The 21,906-nt window shown below is 38.6% G+C and overlaps 2 protein-coding genes across 2 annotated transcripts; both read left to right on the top strand.

Annotated features, from left to right (window-relative positions):
* The first annotated feature begins 677 nt into the window (after positions 1-677).
* Positions 678-4,958, top strand: LOC106969284 (tubulin alpha-1A chain). The gene is made up of 4 exons (XM_027036040.2): positions 678-916; positions 2,976-3,198; positions 3,345-3,493; positions 3,764-4,958. The coding sequence occupies exons 1-4, from the start codon at positions 914-916 to the stop codon at positions 4,742-4,744; spliced, it is 1,356 nt and encodes a 451-aa protein (XP_026891841.1). The 5' UTR covers positions 678-913; the 3' UTR covers positions 4,745-4,958.
* A 15,291-nt stretch (positions 4,959-20,249) lies between these two features.
* Positions 20,250-21,364, top strand: LOC113593044 (high mobility group protein B1-like). The gene is given in 1 exon segment (XM_053226192.1): positions 20,250-21,364. A coding segment is annotated over 1 exon segment (642 nt). The 3' UTR covers positions 20,892-21,364.
* The last annotated feature ends 542 nt before the right edge of the window (positions 21,365-21,906 follow it).

The raw sequence follows: 21,906 nt of genomic DNA, 5'->3' as shown, positions 1-21,906 counted from the left end.
TCATTTTAAGGAACAATACGCTACATAAAATATATTACAGGGACTTCTGGTAAAGGAATATTTCTAGGAGACTACTTAACTATGGTATGTTCATTAGATCTTAATTATCATGTTATAACTACTTGTGTGCTTCCATATTTAGTATGGTTTTCTTCCACGTTCCCTTTTTGTTTAGCTCTTTGGGGGAGGAGTGCATAAAAGGTCTTACGATAAATTACTTGAATCTGAAAAACCATTTTGGATGACGCTTATTGAACCTTTTTTATATTAAGAAAATTACATTTACTCAAGCCATGTTAAGCATCATTCCCATCTTCTCTCCTACATTATTTGTAAAGCAATTAGAGATGTTGAAGCCGAATGTAGTGAAATTTAGAATACTCTGAGAGAGGGACTGGGAGTAATTTTCCGTTAAATATTTCATCTCAACACAAATTCTGCGATGTAAGTGTTGGGGAAAACCTACATTGGTGATTTTAGCTGTAGTGTGAGGCTTAAGCAATATAAAAAGCATACAATTCAAGTTCTCTTTCTTCTCTCCCCCCCCCCCCCCCGCCCCAACCCCACCCCATCATGGATGCTCGGCTGACTGTTTTTGCACAGTCTCTTTGTCTGAAGGATGCAAACAGTCTATGGATGCTAGGGAAAAAGGGGTGGGGGAGAGATTACCTCATCCCATGTCGTTTGCACCAATCACCACTCTCCTGTCGTGGCTTCTCCGGGCAGATTGAGGGGTCTGGACCAACAGGAAAAGGCCCCAGCCCATCCCCATGGTGACCGAGTTGTATATAGGGAGCCGCATCCGCCCATGTGCCGCAGGTTCTCTTACATCGACCGCCTAAGAGTCGCGCTGTAAGAAGCAACAACCTCTCCTCCTCTCCGCCATCTGCTCGGCAGCCGCAAAGCAGCAACCATGGTAAGAATCTTCTTTCTCTGGCTCTTTGTGGCCGTTGGGTGGGGTCGGTCCCCCAAGATCTACTTGGAAAGTCTTAAGCTCTCTTTCCTTTACAACTTCTTGGGTAAGGGTAGCCTTATGCTTTGTTTGCGAGGTTTGGCTTTGGGGCCCCAAATCCTTGAGTCTGGCCGCCGCCGCAGTGCGGGCTGAGGAACTGCGCCCAGGGCGCAGCAGAACCGTGGGGGAAGAACAAAGGCGGCGCAGAGGGAGTTCTTGTTATATGAGCCCTTCCAAGCTGCAGGCAGCCCATCTGTCGGTGACGAAAGGGTCTGGGCAGGGAAAGGCAGTCGTGGCGTCGCCTGCTCTGTCCCAGTGTCTTGCGCACGGTTTTCGTGTGACTCGGGGAGGCTCTTTTCTTCCTGGCGTTGTTCCCAGGGGGAGGGAGAGAAGTCCCGAAAGACCCGGGCTCAGTGGGTGTAGCTGGGAAGGGGGGGAGGGGAGAAGGACAGGGACAAAGCGGAGCCTTGGGTTAGTATTAAAAGGTCCCTCCACGGTTCTTTGGCAGTTTAGGAAGATACCCGTATATTAACGCGAAAAAAAATGGTTAGTTTCTGTTCGAGCCCCTGGCAGCCGGCGTCAGGGCGGCGCAGGGGCGGAGTTGTTTGTTTCTGCCTTCTCTGGCCTTAAAGCCACTGGGCGGGGTTCCCCCTCACAAAACCTCTGTCATAAGACTTTTAATAAAATGCTTTCATCATTGTGGAACTGTAGGCGTTAAAAGGTTTTTCATTCACTGTTAAAGCTCAGATGAGATATTTTTTCTTAAGATGCAAAATCGCAATTCACTTGACAAGCACTTTAAAGTCTGGTCTGGGGCCGCCCCGCCCTGACTCCGTGTGTGTGTGTGTGTGTGTGTGTGTGTGTGTGTGAGCGCTAGCCGCACTTTCTGCTGGAGAGAAAGCCTCAGTTTGAGAGCCAAGGTACCCTAAAGCCCAGGATCCAGGGAAACGCCCTTCCCCTCCCCTCCTCTCCCCTCCCCCCCCACCCATATGTCAGTGAGTAGACAATGGACAGACAATGGAAGTTGAAGCCATAAAGACAGTAGAGAAGAAAATCTCTTATTGAACGTGATGAGTATGAATATTCGGTGGTGAGTAGAGAATCTCAAAATGAAAATACTATTTTGTTGTTTTAAATAAATACTTCATTATCCTTTCACTGGGCTTTTATTCTTTGGTAGTTCTCATGTGATATTTTTCTAATTTAGGAACTATTGTTTTAAAGATACTAACAATCTTTCAGTTTTTGCAGTGGAGAAGATTCTGGAAAGACTTCTTTTTAAGTAATGAACATGCTGCAGACAAAGAACTGTACTCTGTCCAGCTGTCTTTTGTTCTAGTGCATCTTCATTAATTCATTTCAATTTAGGCATATGGTCCCAGCTTGGGTCAGAGGAGGAAAACTGGCAGAATAGCACAATGAGATCATGTAGGCAGTTTCTGGAAATAGAACTTACTCTGTTAAATAATGTAGCAGACAGAACAGTCTAGTACCAGGCACAGCAAATGCAGCAATGCAGGAGGCAGACCTTATTTAGCTTCCAGTCCCCTAGGACTAATGGATCCTGCAGATAGACTGCAAAGGGGTGTGGCATCTAGCCTCAGCTGCAGCACAGATGTCCATGTTAAAATTCCAAGTCATATGTACAAGAAACTCTCATCTTTATTTAAAGGGAATGCAGTAGTAATACTGATTCCAATTAACTAATGATTGAATTTAATTTACTGCATCTTACTAAATCTGTGCTTTAAATATTTTTTACATACGAAAAATTTCTCTTCAAGCATGGCTGGGGGAACAATGGGCTTGCACATGTATTGAACAGTGCAGCCTTATTCAGACCACACCCATCTGCAGCATTTGGAGCAGGTGCTTTTCCTTAAACATTTCTATCGAGTTAGGGATAATCTCAAGTAAACTTGAAGAGTACCTGTATATGACTAGAAGTATTTTCAGAAATTTACTGAAAATTCAAAATGCTAACACAATCTGATTTTAAATTTTCCTCTTTTCCTTCCCATAGCGTGAATGCATCTCCATCCATGTTGGCCAGGCTGGTGTTCAGATCGGCAATGCCTGCTGGGAGCTCTATTGCCTGGAACACGGCATCCAGCCCGATGGCCAGATGCCAAGTGACAAGACCATTGGGGGAGGAGATGACTCCTTCAACACCTTCTTCAGTGAGACGGGCGCTGGCAAGCATGTGCCCAGGGCAGTGTTTGTAGACCTGGAACCCACAGTCATTGGTGAGTTGGCCTCAGTAGTAACCCAAGGGAGATCTCAGGGCTCTTGAGATAGGAGGTCTGTCGTGAGGGCTCCACTGACACCCTGGGGTGGAGCAGGCGTGTGCAGGTTGTGAGTGACGGGTGGCTGCTTTGTTTTTCTCTTCCAGATGAAGTTCGCACTGGCACCTACCGCCAGCTCTTCCATCCTGAGCAGCTCATCACGGGCAAGGAAGATGCTGCCAATAACTATGCCCGAGGGCACTACACCATCGGCAAGGAGATCATCGACCTTGTCTTGGACCGAATTCGGAAACTGGTATGTTTGTTCTCCAGAATAAAGTAAATAATGACCCTAAGGAAGACATTTGAAATACGATCTTTTCTTTTCAAACACAGAATAGAAATATAATGGAGTGAGGACAACTGGTAAATTATTCCTTGATAGGGTTTTTAAATTTTCAACTGCAACATGAATTATTTGGTGTCATTTTATAAACGTCAATGAAGATGTTTTAAGTGAAGAAATGCTTTGTAATTCTGGGAAGGTCTATTATGATCTGTCTTCTCTGTTCCTTTTTTCTCACAGGCCGACCAGTGCACGGGTCTTCAGGGCTTCTTGGTTTTCCACAGCTTTGGAGGGGGAACTGGTTCCGGGTTCACCTCCCTGCTGATGGAACGTCTCTCTGTCGATTATGGCAAGAAGTCCAAGCTGGAGTTCTCCATTTACCCAGCCCCCCAGGTTTCCACTGCTGTCGTTGAGCCCTACAACTCCATCCTCACTACCCACACCACCCTGGAGCACTCTGATTGTGCCTTCATGGTAGACAACGAGGCCATCTATGACATCTGTCGTAGAAACCTCGATATCGAACGCCCAACCTACACTAACCTAAATAGGTTGATAGGTCAAATTGTGTCTTCCATCACTGCTTCCCTCAGATTTGATGGAGCCCTGAATGTTGACCTGACAGAATTCCAGACCAACCTGGTGCCCTATCCCCGCATCCACTTCCCTCTGGCCACATATGCCCCTGTCATCTCTGCTGAGAAAGCCTACCATGAACAGCTTTCTGTAGCAGAGATCACCAATGCGTGCTTTGAGCCAGCCAACCAGATGGTGAAATGTGACCCTCGCCATGGTAAATACATGGCTTGCTGCCTGTTGTACCGTGGTGATGTGGTTCCCAAAGATGTCAATGCTGCCATTGCCACCATCAAGACCAAGCGTACCATCCAGTTCGTGGACTGGTGCCCCACTGGCTTCAAAGTTGGCATTAATTACCAGCCTCCCACTGTGGTACCTGGTGGAGACCTGGCCAAAGTACAGCGAGCTGTGTGCATGCTGAGCAACACCACAGCCATTGCTGAGGCCTGGGCTCGCCTGGACCACAAGTTTGACCTGATGTATGCCAAGCGTGCCTTTGTTCACTGGTATGTGGGTGAGGGCATGGAGGAAGGAGAGTTTTCTGAGGCCCGTGAGGACATGGCTGCCCTTGAGAAGGATTATGAGGAGGTTGGTGTGGATTCTGTTGAAGGAGAGGGTGAAGAGGAAGGAGAGGAATACTAAAGTTAAAAATGTCACAAAGGTGCTGCTTTTACAGGGAAGCTTATTCTGTTTTGAATATTGAAAAGTTGTGCTCTGATCAGTTAATTTGTATGTAGCAGTGTATACTCTCATATACAATTACTGACCTATGCTTTAAAACACAACGCTTTGTTATAGATCCAAGCTGTCCATTTCTCTGATGGGTTTGAATAAAGTATTCCCTGTCTTAAATGAATTCAGTCTTGTGTTTTCTATTTGGGGGTCTAATATTCATGTATTTAGTTCTGAGAAAGGATAACTGTTGACTGTGGTTTATACATGTTCTATAAAGTGACCTGTTTTTTTATTTTAAATTTTAGTGTATTATAAAACTTACTCATTAAATACAAAATAAAAATTACCATTATCCATGCAATTCTTAGTTTTCACGCCACTATATGTTAGTTAAACTGCTAGTACTCTTTAGAATTGGTATTTACTAATACACAGCCAAAGGTCTGGTTGCCTGCCAAGTCTCATACGACCCACATGAAATGATGAATATTCCAAATACATTATGTCTTAAGCTTATTTTCATGCATTCTCATCTTGGCTTGTGTCTAGTGCTGTCAGGCTTCCTCTTCTCTGGGTTCTCAGAAGTTTGCTCTCCTAGCAATTGCTCCCTTGTTCTCCACTTTCTTCTTTCCAAACTTATTTTCAGCTAAATGCCACAGTGGAAAAGCCTGATAAATGTATTCACTCTAATGTGTTAATTATATATCTTAATTTTAGCTTCCAAGTATATTATTTAAATTGGGCCAGTAACTTCAAAGAACAAAACTCATAGTGCAGTTGTAGGAACCAGCACCAACATGGGGAGAGGAACAATTCTGGACCAATGGTTTCTTCAACAATAGAGTTCAGCTGCCAGTCCAACTGAACAAAAAGACCCAAGAATAGCAAATTGTCTTGTACCATCACATTATCTTGTTCTACAATAATAGTTGTAATGAAATGATTTTTTGGTATTAACCGCTTATTTGATCTATTTTTCCTTTGACACTGCCAACAAGGGGGTGTAACACACACATATATATATAAATAATATGTTACATATATATATTAATTTTGAGCGAGAGAGAGAGCACTAGCAGGGGAGGGGGCAGAGGGAGAGACAGAACCTTAAGGAGACTCCGTGCTCAGCACAGAGCCCAATGTGGGGCTCCATCCCATGATCTTGGGATCATTACCTGAGCCAAAATCAAGAGTCAGACACTCAACTGACTAAGCCACACAGGTGCCCCTAATACTACTATAGTTCCCGGAATCTGAGTTTAATGTAAGTTAGTGGAAATAATGAAAAATAAGAAATAAGCCGAAATCAACTAGTTTTAAAGCCAATCCAATAGTGCTCAGCAGTTTTAACTAGAAGCCAATGTGTATAGATTTGGAAGAAAAAAAAGGAAAAGGCTTCGCTTATTTGAATAAAAAACAATGTGAAAACTAGATCAAATGTAAATTTTTAATATGCATTCCCAGCACCTAGCAAAATATAAGGAACATGGTAATGTATGTACAATGATTATTGGCTGAATGAGTATAGTGTAGGGTAAAAGAGATAAAACTATAAAATTTAAAAATCCCTATTATCTTAATTTTTATGGCAAATGACAGTATGAATTTATTATATATGTTCTATTATGAAAGAAAAAATTCCATAATTTTGCCCACTGAAAAGGCCTAGGACCAATTTAGGAATGAGCATCCCTACCACTCAGATGGTGGTCTCTAAATACTATTTTCTACTAAAAGGAATCAATGTTTAGAGATGTTCAAGCCTGGAGAAGAAAATATACAAACTCAGCCCCAAATAATTTCTCATTCCAGAAACTGAGGAAGATATCAAAGACTCAAAGTCATATCAAAAGGATACAGGAGTCAAGTAGAAGGGACTCTCATAGATGGTACAATGTAAGCATTGAAAATAATAGTGACTGCAGTGGGTTGAATCATAAAAAATATGTTAAAACCCATGAGCTCATGATATTTTTTGCATGATTTACTTTTTATTTGAGAGAGAGTGCCTGAGTGGGGGAGAGGGGCAGAGGGAGACAGAGAGAATCTTAAGCAGATTCCACACTCAGCACAGCCCAACTCGGTGCTCGATCCCATGACCCTGGGATCATGACCTGAGCTGAAACCAAGAGTGGGGCGTTCAACCTAGGCACCCCTATTTTCTGTGTGATTGAAAAAACAATTGGGGGTGTCTGGGTGGCTCAGTCAGCTAAGCGTCTAACTTCAGCTCAGGTCATGATCTCACAGTGAGTCTGAGCTCTGCATCAGGCTCTCTGCTGTCAGCACAGCACTTCAAATGCTCTGTCTCCCTCTCTCTCTGCCTCTCCCCTGATCTCTCTCTCAAAAACAAATAAACATTAAAAAAAAAATTTTAAAACAATTAATGGGCCCCTGGGTGGCTCAGTTGGTTAAGCCCGTGGTTCTTGATTTTGGCTCAAGTCATGATCTCATGGTTGGTGGGATTGAGCTCTCTGTCAGGCTCCATACTCAAAGTGTGGAGCCTGCTTGGGATTCACTCTCTCTCTCTCTCTCTCTCTCTCTCTCTCTCTCATCCTCCCCTGTTCATGCTCTGTCTCTCTTAAAATAAATACACATTTAAAAAAATATGAAGACAGTATGGCAGTTCCTAAAAAAAAAAATTATAGAATTACTATATGATCTAAGAATTCCACTTCTGGATATATACCCAAAAGAATTTAAAGCAATGACTCAGACAGATATTTGTGTACCTGTGTCATATCAGCTTTATTCACAAGAGCCAAAAGATGGAAGCAACCCTAAAGTCCATTGATGGATGAATGGATAAACAAAATGTAGTATATACATACAATATAATATTATTCAGCCTTAAAAAAAATGAAATTCTGACACATACTCCAAATGGATAAACTTTGAAAACATGAAGCTTAGTGAGATAAGTCAGACACAAAAGGACAAATATTTTCTGATCCTACTTGTATGAGTTAACTACAACAATCAAATTCAGAGAGACAGAAAGTAGAATGGTGGTTACCAGGAGCTAAGGGGAAGAATATAATAGGAATTGTTTTTTTAATTTTTTTAAGTTTATTTATTTATCTTGAGAGAGAAAGAGAGAGCTGGGGGAGGGGCAGAGAGAGAGAGAGAGAAGCAGAGAGAGAATCCAAATCCCAAGCAGGCTCTGAGCTGCACAGAGCCCAACGCAGGGCTCAAATTCACGTATGGTGAGATCATGACCTAAGCCAAAACCAAGAGTCAGGCGCTTAACTGACTGAACTATCCAGGTGCCCCAGAAATTTTTCTTTTTTAAGTTTATTTATTTTGAGAGGCGATGGGAGGAGAGGGGCAAAGATATAGGGAGAGACAGAATCCCTAGCAGGCTCTACGCTGTCAGCATAGAGCTTGACTCTGGACTCGACCTCACGAACCATGAGATCATGACCTGAGCCGAAATCAAGAGTTGGACACTTAACTGACAGAACCAACCAGGCGCCCCAATAGGAAGTTATTACTAAAGAGATACAGTTTCAGTTTGCAATGACAAAAAAGTTCTGGGGGTACCCGACTGGTTCAGTCAGAAAAGCCTGCAACTCTTGATCTTGGGGTCATGAGTTGTGTGTAGAGATTACTAATATAAATAAACTTAAAAAATGTTTTCTCGAGATGAATAGTGGTGATGGTTGTACAACAATAAGAACGTACTTAATGTCACTAAATTGTACTTCAAGAGGGTTAAAATGGGGGCGCCTGGCTGGCTCAGTTGGTAGAGCATGCAATCCTTGATCTTGGGGTTTTAAATTCAAGTCCCACGTTGGGTAAAGAGATTACTTAAAAAAAATAAAATCTTTTCTAAAAATAATAAATCAATAAAAATAAATAAAAGTGTTAAAATTATAAATTATATATAATTATAATTAAATATCATATAATTATATATTTATATAATATATATTTTATATAAATATTATATAAATATTATGTATATTTATAGTTATATTATTTAAATATATTTATATTATATTTATAAATATATATTATATAAATATATAAATATTATTTATATAAATATATACTTATATAATATATAATATATAAGTATAATATATACTTATATAATACATAATATATAAGTATATATAAGTTATATATACTATATATATTGTAAATCATATATTATAAAATTATATATTATATATATTTTTTCACCACAATTTAAAAACAACCAAAGTATAAACCAAAAACTAAAAATATATGGTTACCTGCAGGGGAGGGAACATGGTCTAACCAAACTGTATTTGTTGTATAGAAACATGTAATTATAGGGGTGCCTGTGTGGCTCAGTCGGTTGAGTGTCCAAGTTCAGCTCAGGTCATGATCTCCCAGTTTGTGGGTTTGAGCCCCACACTGGGCTCTGTGCTGACAGTTCAGGGCCTCCTAGAGCCTGTTTCAGATTCTGTGTCTCCCTCTTGCTCTCTGCCCCTCCCCCGCTCATGCTCTTTCTCAAAAATAATAAAATAAGCATTAAAAATTTTTAAAAAGAAACATGTAATTATATTACATAATTTTAATTACATAATTATACATATTATAATAAAGTATTAAATCAAGGTGGAAAAATCTCTAAAAATTAAAAGCAAAATGAAACAAATGAATATAACCATGCATCAAGTTGTAGCTTAACTACAGAGTTAATTCAGAATTATTTCACCTGATTTTATTTTTTTGTAAGTTTATTTATTTCGAGAGATAGAGTAGAGAGAGAAAGCACAAGTGGGGGAGAAGCAGAGAGAGAGGGAGAGAGAGAATCCCAAGCAGACTCCATACCATCAGCACAGAGCCTGATGTGGGGCTTGATCTCACAAATGGTAACATCATGACCTAAGCAAAAATCAAGAGTCAGACTCTTAACCAACTGAACCACCCATGTGCCCTATTTCACCTGACTTTAACACACGGTAATTTGCTTGTACATCCATAGTGACATCTATCCCCAAAAAAGGACATCCAAAAGAACATAGCCATTTTCAGTAATCATATTATTAGTAATATTTATGCTTTTGAAATTATTTATATTAGAATAAATAAAATTAATAATTAATTAATGTTATTAGTATACAGAAACCTTAAAAGTTAGAATTATATTACCTATTCAAGAAAGTGGATGAGTTTTAAGTAGAGATATGGAGGAAAATCCAATTCTAGAGATGAAAAATCTGAGATAAAAAAGATACCAAATGGGTTTAACAGTAGATTAGACACCATAGAAAAAGATTAATGAATTGAAGAAAAACAGTAAAAATTATCCAAATAAACACAGAACAAAAAATAAACTGGAAAAAAAATGAATAAATGGATAATAAATAGAACACAAACAGAAACAGACTGAAGATGACTCAGCATTTTTAAACAGTTTGTAAAGCTTCAGGAATGAGACTTTAAACTTTTGGGTATTATTACATTTTCTCAATTACAAACTGCTTTCAACATAAAATACAGTGCTATAGATAAATTTAAAATAAATTTTATAAATCTATAAAGAGATTTTTAAAATGTTTATTTATTTATTTTGAGAGAGACAGAGTGTGCGTGCATGTAAGCGAGGGAGGGGTACAGAGAGAGGGAGAGAGATAATCCCAAACAGGCTCCATGCTACCAGGGCAGAGCCCAATGCAGGGCTTGAACCCACAAACCATGAAATCGTGACCTGAGCTGAAGTCCAACACTCAACCAACTTAGCCACCCGGGCGCCCCTAAAAAGATATTTTTAAGATTGGAATTACAAAATATTAAACACAAAATATTATACACACACACACACACACACTTTTTTTTTTTTTAGTTTATTTTTAACTGTGCTAAAATACACATAGCATAACACTTGCCATCTTAACCATATTTTAAATATACAGGTCAGTAGTATTAAATGCATTCACATGGTTTGTACAACCAATCTCCAGAACTCTCCTTATCTTGCAAAACTAAAACTCTATACCCATCATATAACTCCCCATTTCTCCCTCCCCAGCCTCTGGCAACCACCATTTTACTTTCTGTCTTCATGAATTTGACTATTCTAGGTACATCTTTTTGTGACCAGCTTATTTCACTTAGCATAATGTCGTTAAGGTTCATCCATGTTATAGTATGTGTCAGAATTTCCTTTCTTTTTAAGTCTGAATAATATCCCATTCTACGAATATACCACATTTTGTTTATCCACTCATCCATCTGTGGACATGATGGTTGCTTTCACCTTCTGGCTCTTGTGAATAGCGCTGTTATGAACATGGGTATATAAATATCTCTTCCAGACCCTGCTCTTAATTCTTACGGTTATATATCCAGAAGTGGTATTGCTGGATCATGTGGTAATTCTATGTTTAAATTTTTTGAGGAACTGTCATACTCTTTTCCATAGAGTTTACACCATCTTACATTCCAACAGTGTATAACAGTTCCAATTTCTTCATATCCTTGTCAACATTTGTTATTTTCTATTGTTTTGTTTTTTGATGATAGTCATTTCAATGGGTATGAGGTGGTATCTCATTATGGTTTTGATTTGCATTTCCCTAATGAGTGGTGATGTTCAGCACCTTTTAATGTGCAAATTGGCCATTTGGATATCTTCTTTGGATAAATGTCTATTCAAGTCCTTTGTTCACTTTTTTTTAGCATAATTCTTTTTTATTGAGATACAATTGACATATAACATTATAGTAGTTTCAAGTATACAACATAATTACTTGATATTTATATATAGTGCAGTGATCACCACAATAAGTCTAGTTAGTATCTGTCAGCTTACATAGTTACAAATTTTTTCTTGTGATAAGAACTTTCAAGACTGGGGCAGTCAGTCAGTTGAGCATCTGACTTCAGCTCAGATCATGATCTCATGGTCTGTGAGTTCGAGCCCTGCATTGGGCTCTGTGCTGACAGCTCAGAGCCTGGAGCCAGCTAAGGATTCTGTCTCCCTCTCTCTCTGCCCCTCCCCCTCTCGTGCGCGCGCGCACACATGCTCTCTCGCTCTCTCTCAAAAATAAACATTAAAACAAAAATTTTTTAAAAAAGAACTTTTAAGACTTGCTCTCAGCAATTTTCAAAGATGCAATATAGCATTGTTAACTATAGTCACTATGCTGCATGTTATATTCCCATGAGTGATTTATTTTATAACTGAAAATTCGTACCTTTTCACCACCTTCATGCATTTTGACCACCTTTGACCCCATCCCCCTACCTCTGGCAACCACTAATCTATTCTCTATGTCTACTAACATTTGCCCACTTTTTAACTGAGTTAATATTAAAACATTAAAAATATTTTTTTAATTTTATTTAAATCCAAGTTAGTTAACATATAGCATAATAATGGTTTCAGGAGTAGAATTTAGTGGTTCATCACTTACATATAACCCAGTGCTCATCCCAACAAGTACCCATCACGCATTTAGTCCATCTCCCTACTCAGCACCCCTCCAGGAACATTCAGTTTGTTCTCTGTCTTTAAGAGTCTCTTATGCTTTGCCTCCCTCTCTGTTTTTACCTTATTTTTCTTTCCCTTCCCTTCCCCTATGTTCATCTGTTTTATTTATTAAATTCCACATGAGTAAAATCATATGATATTTATCTTTCTCTGACTGACTTATTTCACTTAGCATAATACATTCTAGTTCCATCCACATTGTTGCAAATGGCAAGATTGCATTCTTTTTGATTGCCAAGTAATATTTCATTGTTTCAATATTTCATTTCATATATATGTATGTGTGTATATGTATATAATTCATGTGTGTGTGTGTGTGTGTGTGTATATATATATATATACACACACACACATAACACATCTTCTTTATCCATTCATCAGTCAATGGACATTTGGACTCTTTCCGTAATTTGGCTATTGTTGACAGTGTTGCTATAAGCATTGAGGTGCATGTGCCCCTTCGAATCAGCATTTTTGTGTCCTTTGGATAAATACCTGGTACTGCAATGGCTAGGTCATAGGATAGTTCTATTTTTAATTTTTTGAGGAAACTCCATACTATTTTCCTGAGTGGCTGCACCAGTTTGCATTCCCTAAAACATTTTTAACTACTCTTCAATCCCTGAGGTTCTAAGAATCTTGAGATAATTAAAATGTAAAAAATTAGGGGTATCTGGGTAGTTCAGTCGGTTCAGCATCCAACTTCGGCTCAGGTCATGCTCTAAAGGTTCGTAAGTTCGAGCCCCACGTTGGGCTCTGTGCTGACAGCTCAGAGCCTGGAGCTCACTTTGGATTCTGTGTCTCCCTCTCTCTCTGTCTGCCCCTCCCCCACTCATGCTCTCTCTCTCAAAATAAATAAATAATTAAACATTTTTAATGTAAAAAATCAAAAATTGACAGTAAATATTATAGTCTTGAGTCTTGAGACTATCATATGAATTTTATAATTCTCCTCTGTGTATTAATTCCTTCAATTAAAAAGTAAAAAATAACAATACTTACCCTATCCTTTTTCTGCCTTTAATTGGAATGTAGCTTTTGGCCTTGAGACATTATAAACAAAAAATATTATAAGTTTATCAATATATGGAAAAATATATATCAAGGTAAGAATTTTATATTATTTACATGTTAAGAATATCAGAAAGGATGTTGAATTTTATTAAATGTCTTTTCAGTAATATTTGGAGATTGACATGATTTTTCTTCTTGAACATATTATGATGAATTATTTTAAAAGCTTTCCTAATGTTGGATCATCATTGCATTTTCCAGTACAAAAATTTTGGTTATGGTATTCTTCTAATGTGCTGCCAGATTCTATTTGATAATGTGAATTTTCACTCCCACCAGTAGTTTATATAAGCATACTGCTAAGTCATTTATATTATCTTTTAATATAGACTGTGGCATCACACCAGGGCACATTCTAGCAAAAAAAAAAAAAAAGTGATCCTACCCTGAGTTTAATACAGTGCAGTCCAGGCAAGTTGGCCTTTGACGATCTAGCTTAATTGAGAGACAGAATTTAGAGTATCAAAAGCAGGAGTTCATTCTTGATGACTAGAGGGGTGAAAATAGATATCCTTGTCTTGTTTCCAATCTTAGGGAGTGTTAAATATTTCATGATTGAGTACGATGTCAGTTTTCAGTTTTTCACAGATGTTCTTTCTTTTTAAAGTTTATTTTGAGAGAGAACGAGAGAATGAAAATGAGAGAGAGGGAGAGAGAGTATCCCAAGCAGGCTCCGTGCTATCAGCATGGAGCCTGATGTGGGGCCTGATCTTACGAATTGTGAGATCCTGACCCAAGCCAAAATCAATGGTCTGATGCTTAACTTACTGAGCCACCCAGGCACCCTTCATAGATATGCATTATTGGATTGTTGAAGTTTCCTTCTATTCCTAGTCTGCTGAAAGTTTGGAGGTTTTTTAATAAATGGATGTTAGATTTTGTCAAATTCTCTTTCTGCATGCATCTGTTGAGATAATCATGTTTTTTTTTTAATTCTATTGATACAGTGAATTAGATTCATTGCCTTTTGAATATGAAATCAAAGACAAATCTACCATGAGCATTTTCAAATTTCTAACCATTTCCCTCATTTCTATAGGTACATGATATTTCTCCTATCAAGAAATAAAGCCTATTCCTCTCTCCTTAAATCTTCATTGGACTTATGATTGAGCTGATTAATAGAATGTGACAGAAGGAATCTGTGCCAGATCCAGGTCAATCTCTTAAGAAGCCTGGCAGCTTGTTTTCCCTCAGAGAGGTCATGTGGAAAACAACCAGGGCACCCCACCCAATAGCCGCCACAAAGACCCCAGACATGTAAATGCGACTATCCTAGATATTCTAGCCCCAGATGCGATCCGGCTGAATGCAACTATGTGAATGAGCCAGATAACACCACATGAAACACAGCAACCGTCCATGACCCATGTAATCATGAGAAAAAATTGAACAACTGTTTTAAGTCAGTAAGTTTTGGGGTGGTATGATAAGTAACAACAGATAACTGAAACAAGGCTTACACACATATCTGGGGCGGGGGGGGAATACAGTTTTCATCAGATTCTCTAAAGTGATTAAAACTACTAGAAAAATTAAAAGCTGAAGATTATTTAGGGAACACCTCATAAATATTCCTTTTTTCAGTGTTTTTGATAGTTTTAACAGCAGTGTGCTTACGATATAATCTTTGACCTCTGTAAGTAGAGTAAAGGTATTGGATTTGGCAATTAAATGAAAGGTCATATGCTTAACAATCTAAAGGGACTGACAACCTAAGGTGAAAAATGAGAAAACTTACTGGACCATTCCTCTTCTGTTCTGAAGTAAGTTTAGGTAGTATTTTAGAGCTAGACCAAAACTCTTCACAAAAAACATGCGAAAATATACACACAAAAGTTATACAAGAAGAAATGAACAAAAGCAGACCCAAAATTCAACATAATAAAATATGGGAAGGAAGGAAGGAAGGAAGGAAGGAAGGAAGGAAGGAAGGAAGGAAGGAAGGAAGAAAGAAAGAAAGAAAGAAAGAAAGTTGCATACATGAACCAGCCAGATGTATTCAACTACCATCATAAGTAGCACAGCCACAGTGGGAAGTGAGTGTGATCTGAAACTGAGTTAGAGCCTGTCCCCATAGAGTCCAGATAAAAATGACTAAGACATAGCATTGCTTCTATCTGGTAAAAATAACAGTACTGTAGAACATTAGTTCCAATCCAGTAAAAGATGTAATAAATCAGAAGGGTACAAGATAATGTGACAAAGAGAAGCTAATAACCTTGGAAAAAAGAGCTTGAAGAGATCAGGCCAGGTACTCAGAAACAGTTCAAAGAGAATGTATCAGGTACCTAGGTGGAGGCCTGCTAGGCAGTCTGTCTGACTCCCATGTTGGCATTATTTAGGGAAGCAACAGCTCTTTCAAGTGTCCAGGATGCTGAAGGCCAATATGTGCAAGGTCAGACCTGGAGAGGGAGGCAAAACCAAGGATTCTGGGTGGCATTCTCAGGAATCCTTGCTGCAGCATATCACAGAAAGGCCCACCCCAGTGACAATTTCCCAGAAAACAGACCAAATGAGTTAAAGGCCAAAACTTGTGAGGAAACCCTCAATGATGAGAAAAATGAGGTGAGAACTAAGAAAGATGATTTGAATGCTACACTGGAAAGACTAGAGCAACAAGCACTTGGAGAGATTATGTAAGGATCAGAAATATGGGTGCAGCCAAGCTGGGTCCCTCTGACTTAAGATCTCTCATAAGGTTTCAACCATCCTGTTGGCCAGGGATGCAGTCAATATGAAGGCTCAACTGAGGGAGGATTCACTTCCCAGCTCATTCCTCTGGTTGTTAGCAGAATTCAGTACCTATTTTGAGAGCCTCAGTTCCTTGCTGTTCAGTTGAGGGCCTCAGTTCTTTGCTGCCTGTTGCCTGGAGACCTGTGGTTCCTTAACACATGGGCCTCTTCAAAGGGCAATACACAACATGGCAACTGGATTCCCTCAGAACAAATTAGAAGGAAAGCAAGAGAGAACCCCCAAAACAGAAGCCACAGTCTTTTTGTAACCTAACCTTAAAGTGATATCTTATTATTTTTGCTATAGTCTACTAGAAAAATCAGTAGATCCAGCCTATAGTCAAGGAGAAAGAATTACATAAGGACATGAATACTAGAAGGGGAACAATGGGGGCCATCTTAGAGGCTGTGTATCATAATTACTCAGCTCTAAAAATTGTATCTCTGTATTTAATTGTTGCAAATGTCAGGTTACTGGGAGTTAGGATCTCATTGGCCCAGTCTGGGTTAGAGTTTTTTCCTGTGGATTGGTCAACCTTGGCTAGAGGGGGCAAGATCATATAGTACAGGCCATTTCTAGGGTATAGGAAATTGTTGTAGGCTTGTTAGCCACATGAAAATCTGTTATAAAGATAACTATCAAGCTAGTATTAGAATTGCATAAAAACTAACAAGATTAACTTGAGATTTAGGATTGAGAAATAAAGCTATGACATGTTTTCACTCAGTTTCAGTGATTATTGCCTTATTCTCTAGAGCTGAAGGGAGAGAGTAAGCATTATTTTGTCACCTGGAGATGCAGATACAATTTGATGGGATAATTTAGACGTGTCTTGTCTAAGCAAAATTGGAAGACTCCCAGAGTTATGAAGGAGGTGGTAGGGAAAATAATAAAGAAAACAGTGGCTATAGTGGAAAAATATCAATAAGGAGATCAATTTTAGGGGCACTTGGGTGGCTCAGTCGGTTAAGCATCCAACTTCAGCTCAGGTCATGATCTCACAGTTCATGAGATCGAGCCCCACGTGGGGCTCTGCTGACAGCTCAGAGCCTGGAGCCTGCTTCAAATTCTATGTCTCCCTCTCTCTCTGCCCCTCCTCCACTTGCACTCTGTCTCTCTCTCTCAAAAATAAACATTAAAAAAAATTTTTAAGATAAATTTTAAATGAAAAATTCACTTGATACCCTTGAAATTCAAGCATCTCAAAGGTAAATAGAAAATCATATTTGGGGAGTGCCTGGGTGGCTCAGTCAGTTGAGCATACGACTTTGGCTCAGGTCATGATCTCAAGGTTCGTGAGTTTGAGCCCCACATTGGGCTTGCTGCTGTTAGCACAGAGCCTACTTCAGATCCTCTGTCCCCCTCTCTCTCTGCCCCTCCCCTGCTCGTGCTCTCTTTCAAAAATAAATAAACATAAAAAAGAAAAGAAAAGAAATCATATTTGGGGCACTTGGCTGGCTCAGCCAGTAGAACATGTGACTCTTGATCTCAGGGTTGTGAGTTCAAGCCCCACGTTGGATGTAGAGATTACTTAAAAACAAAATCTTAAAAAAAAGAAAAGAAAAGAAAATCATCTTTGCTGACACTGATACAATATTTACAAAAAAGCAAATAACTCAAGGTAGGCTGAGTATCCCTGTTCTTCTTCAATTGTCTTATTTTTATTCTCTAGGGCATTCTGCTGTCAGTAATGGTGGAGTATCTTGTTGCAGGCCAACCCTGCAGCAAAAAACAATCAGAAAATATGAACAAAGTTAAAAATGTAAAAATCTATTCACAGGAATCAGAGAGCTCCCAAGCCAATTGAGGAGCTAAAATCTCAGACTTCTGAAGTACAAAGAGGTAAACCTGACATTAAATGTCTCTTTTCCCTTAAAGGCATTACTGATTCAACAGTAGTAATGAGAGGCTAAGAAGCTGAGCAGAAAGCAGAAGCTAAAAGGCTGAGAACTGGTCTTCCTGTAGTCTTACAGAGCTTGGGGGGAAAAACTGCTCAGGACCCACCAAGATAAAGGAACTCCACTTCCCCCTTGTATATTTTTTTATATTTTTTTAAATGTTTATTTTTGAGAGAGAGAGAGAGAGAGAGAGACTGAGCATGAGTGGGGGAGAGGAAGAGAGAAAGGGAGACACAGAATCTGAAGCAGGCTCCAGGCTCCGAGCTGTCAGCACAGAGCCCGACACAGGGCTCAAACTCACAAACCGTGAGATCATGACTCGAGCTGAAGTCAGTCGCTTAACTGACTAAGCCACCCAGGCGCCTTCCCCCCTTACTTTTAGTTGGGACTCCCAAACGCCTATACATTAGAAGATACCAGCCCTTGTAAATACTAAAGCTCAGCTTCTCATCAACTGAATCCCTGGTTTGATTAAGATGGTCTAATCTTACCCTAACTGACTTCCAGAAGCAAAAGTAACTTCTTGCTGCAGAAATATAACACCATCCAGGGACTCAAATTATCTGTTTAATTTTTCATAAACCACTTTCAGTATTAAACAAAAAATACCAGTATTCCACAAACAAGATCAAATGACAAAAACTGAAGCAGAAGAGAAAAGGATCCATAGAAGAGTCAGATATTGGAATTATCAGACATGTACTTTAAAATAACCATAATGAGGGGCACCTGACTGGCTCAGTCAGTAGAGCATGTGACTCTTGATCTCAGGGTCATGAGTTTGAGCCCCACACTGAGTGTAGAAAATTCTGAAATAAATAAATAAATAAATAAATAAATAAATAAATAAATAAATAAAGCAACCATAATGAATAGGTTTAAGAAGTTAAATGACAAGATAGAGAAATTCAGCAGAGAAAACTGTATAAAATATTAAATGAAAATTCTAGAACTGAAAAATAATCACATTTAAAAATTCAATGGGGCTTAACAGCACATTGGACACAAAGAGCTAACTAGCGAACTAGAAGATAGGTCAGAAGAAATTATCCAGAGTGACGATAAGGGGGGAGAAAAGAGGAAAATAGAGAAAAGAACATAAAATACACATAAGACTGTAAAAAATAAAATCTCTGATATATAGCTGATTAGAGGACCAGAAGAGGGAGACAATGGGATAGAAACACTATTTGAAGAGAAAATAACCAAAATATTTCCAAAAGTAGTGAAGGAACCAGAGTCATAAATATAAGAAATTCTCTGAACTCAAGCAGAACAAATACAAAGAAAAGCATACTTCAGGCATATCATAGTGAAGTTGCTAAAAACCAAAGATAAAGATAAAATCTTAAAAGAAGTCATGGGGGAGGGGGTTAGTAGAGGGACATACCTTCAAAAGAACAATAAAGCTAATAGGTAGCTTCTCAACAAACTGATGGAAGCCAAAAGATAATGGAATGATATGTACAAAGTGTTGTAAGATAATAACTGCCAAACTAGAATTTTATACTCAGTATAAAAAAGTTCTTCAGAAATGAAGCCAAATTAATATATTTTCACACAAACAAAAACAGAAAACTTGCCAGCAGCTGATCTTCATTAAAGGAACCCCAAAGGGAGTTCTACCAAAAGGAAAAGGATCCCAAATGGAAGCACAGATATGCAAAAAGAGATTTTGAGCAATAAAAAGAGCAATAAATATAAAGATAAATTCTGATGAATAAGAGCTTACGTGTAAAGATTATGAGAGCAGATAAAAACAAAGAATTTCTGGAATGAAAACTATGATCTCTCAGGGAAAAAAATGCAGATGAATTGAAGGAGAGAATATTTACTGGCAAGATCTGAACTAGTGACTGGAAAGTTGAGCAGAAGAGCTATTTCAAAGCAAAGAGCTGAAATACAAACAGAAATCATAATGGAAAATATAAGACTTAGACATAGATCCAGGAGACCTAGTATGCAAGTAATAGCAGGAAAAGAGGACAGATGGAGAAAAGGTGATACTTTAAAATGTAATATAGATTGCTGGATACAAAATTATACAAAAATCAGCTGCATTTTTATATACCAAAAGTAATTGGAAATTTTAACTTAAAAAGGATATCATTCATAATAGTATCAAAAAACATATAACATGCCTATGAATAAAATTACCCAAATTGTTCAAGACATACTTTAATGAAACTTTATTGAAAAACACTAAATCAGAACCTTCAAGAGGAGGACAGGGCACTTGGAGAGTACAATTCAAGAAGGATCAGAAAAACTTTCTTGGCAAAGAAAATAATTAAACATGGGCAAAGGAGATCCTAAGAAGCCGAGAGGCAAAATGTCATCATATGCATTCTTTGTGCAAACTTGCTGAGAGGAGCACAAGAAGAAGCACCCAGATGCTTCAGTCAACTTCTCAGAGTTTTCTAAGAAGTGCTCAGAGAGGTGGAAGACCATGTCTGCTAAAGAGAAAGGAAAGTTTGAAGACATGGCAAAGGCGGACAAGGCCCGTTATGAAAGAGAAATGAAAACTTATATCCCTCCTAAAGGGGAAACAAAAAAGAAGTTCAAGGATCCCAATGCACCCAAGAGGCCTCCTTCGGCCTTTTTCTTGTTTTGTTCTGAGTATCGCCCAAAAATCAAAGGAGAACATCCTGGCCTATCCATTGGTGATGTTGCAAAGAAACTGGGAGAGATGTGGAATAACACCGCTGCAGATGACAAGCAGCCTTATGAGAAGAAGGTTGCGAAGCTGAAGGAAAAATATGAAAAGGATATTGCTGCATACCGAGCTAAAGGAAAGCCTGACGCAGCAAAAAAGGGAGTCGTCAAGGCTGAAAAAAGCAAGAAAAAGAAGGAAGAGGAGGAGGATGAGGAAGATGAAGAGGATGAGGAAGAGGAGGAAGATGAAAAAGATGAAGAAGATGATGATGATGATGAATAAGTTGGTTCTAGTGCAGTTTTTTTTTTTTGTCTATAAAGCATTTAACCCCCCTGCACACAACTCACTCTTTTTAAAGAAAAAAATTGAAATGTAAGGCTGTGTAAGATTTCTTTTTAAACTGTGCAGTGTCTTTTTTTGTATAGTTAACACACTACCAAATGTGTCTTTAGATAGCCCTGTCCCGGTGGTATTTCCAATAGCCACTAACCTTGCCTGGTACAGTATGGGGGTTGTAAATTGGCATGGAAATTTAAGGCAGGTTCTTGTTGGTGCACAGCACAAATTAGTTATATATGGGGATGGTAGTTTTTTCATCTTCAGTTGTCTCTGATGCAGCTTATACGAAATAATTGTTGTTCTGTTAACTGAATACCACTCTGTAATTGCAAAAAAAAAAAAAAGTTGCAGCTGTTTTGTTGACATTCTGAATGCTTCTAAGTAAATACAATTTTTTTATTAAAAAAAAAGAAAAACACTAAATCATACCTAAATAAATGGAATTATATACTTAGTCTGTGGATTGGAAGAGTTATCTCATAAAAATGTCAGTTCTTCTCAAAATGACCTATAGATTCAATATAATTTCAATCAAAATCACAAAAGTCTCTGTATGTGTATGCATGTGTACATGTTATCTAAGTACGCACTTAACACAGAACATATATCACACACGGCACCATACTAGAGGATTTTCAAAATATGGAATGAATAAGGGGCACCTGGGTGGCTCAGTTGGTTAAGCGTCCAACGTCAACTCAGGTCATGATCTCGCAGTTTGTGAGTTTGAACCTCCAGGCTGGCTCTGTGCTGACAGCTTGGAGCCTGCTTCGGATTCTGTGTCTCCCTCTCTCTCTGCCCTTCCCCTGTTCGCACTCTGTGTCTCTGTCTCTCAAAAATAAACATTTAAAAAAATTTTTTAATAAAAAAATATATAAATAATAAAATATGGAATGAATAAAAGTCCTTGCTGACCATTTTATACAACACAGGGAATAGTGGCACTATGGGACAAAGA

This window comes from Acinonyx jubatus, chromosome B4 (genome assembly GCF_027475565.1).
Source record: "Acinonyx jubatus isolate Ajub_Pintada_27869175 chromosome B4, VMU_Ajub_asm_v1.0, whole genome shotgun sequence".
Taxonomy (NCBI): Eukaryota; Metazoa; Chordata; class Mammalia; order Carnivora; family Felidae; genus Acinonyx; species Acinonyx jubatus.
This window is presented reverse-complemented; position numbering and strand designations above follow the sequence as displayed.

What these genes read in the sequence shown, in the direction of transcription:
- LOC106969284 (XM_027036040.2), top strand. An exon ending in CCTGGAACCCACAGTCATTG is followed by an intron (nt 3,199 to 3,344) that starts GTGAGTTGGCCT and finishes TTTCTCTTCCAG; the next exon opens with ATGAAGTTCGCACTGGCACC. An exon ending in TGGACCGAATTCGGAAACTG is followed by an intron (nt 3,494 to 3,763) that starts GTATGTTTGTTC and finishes TTTTTCTCACAG; the next exon opens with GCCGACCAGTGCACGGGTCT.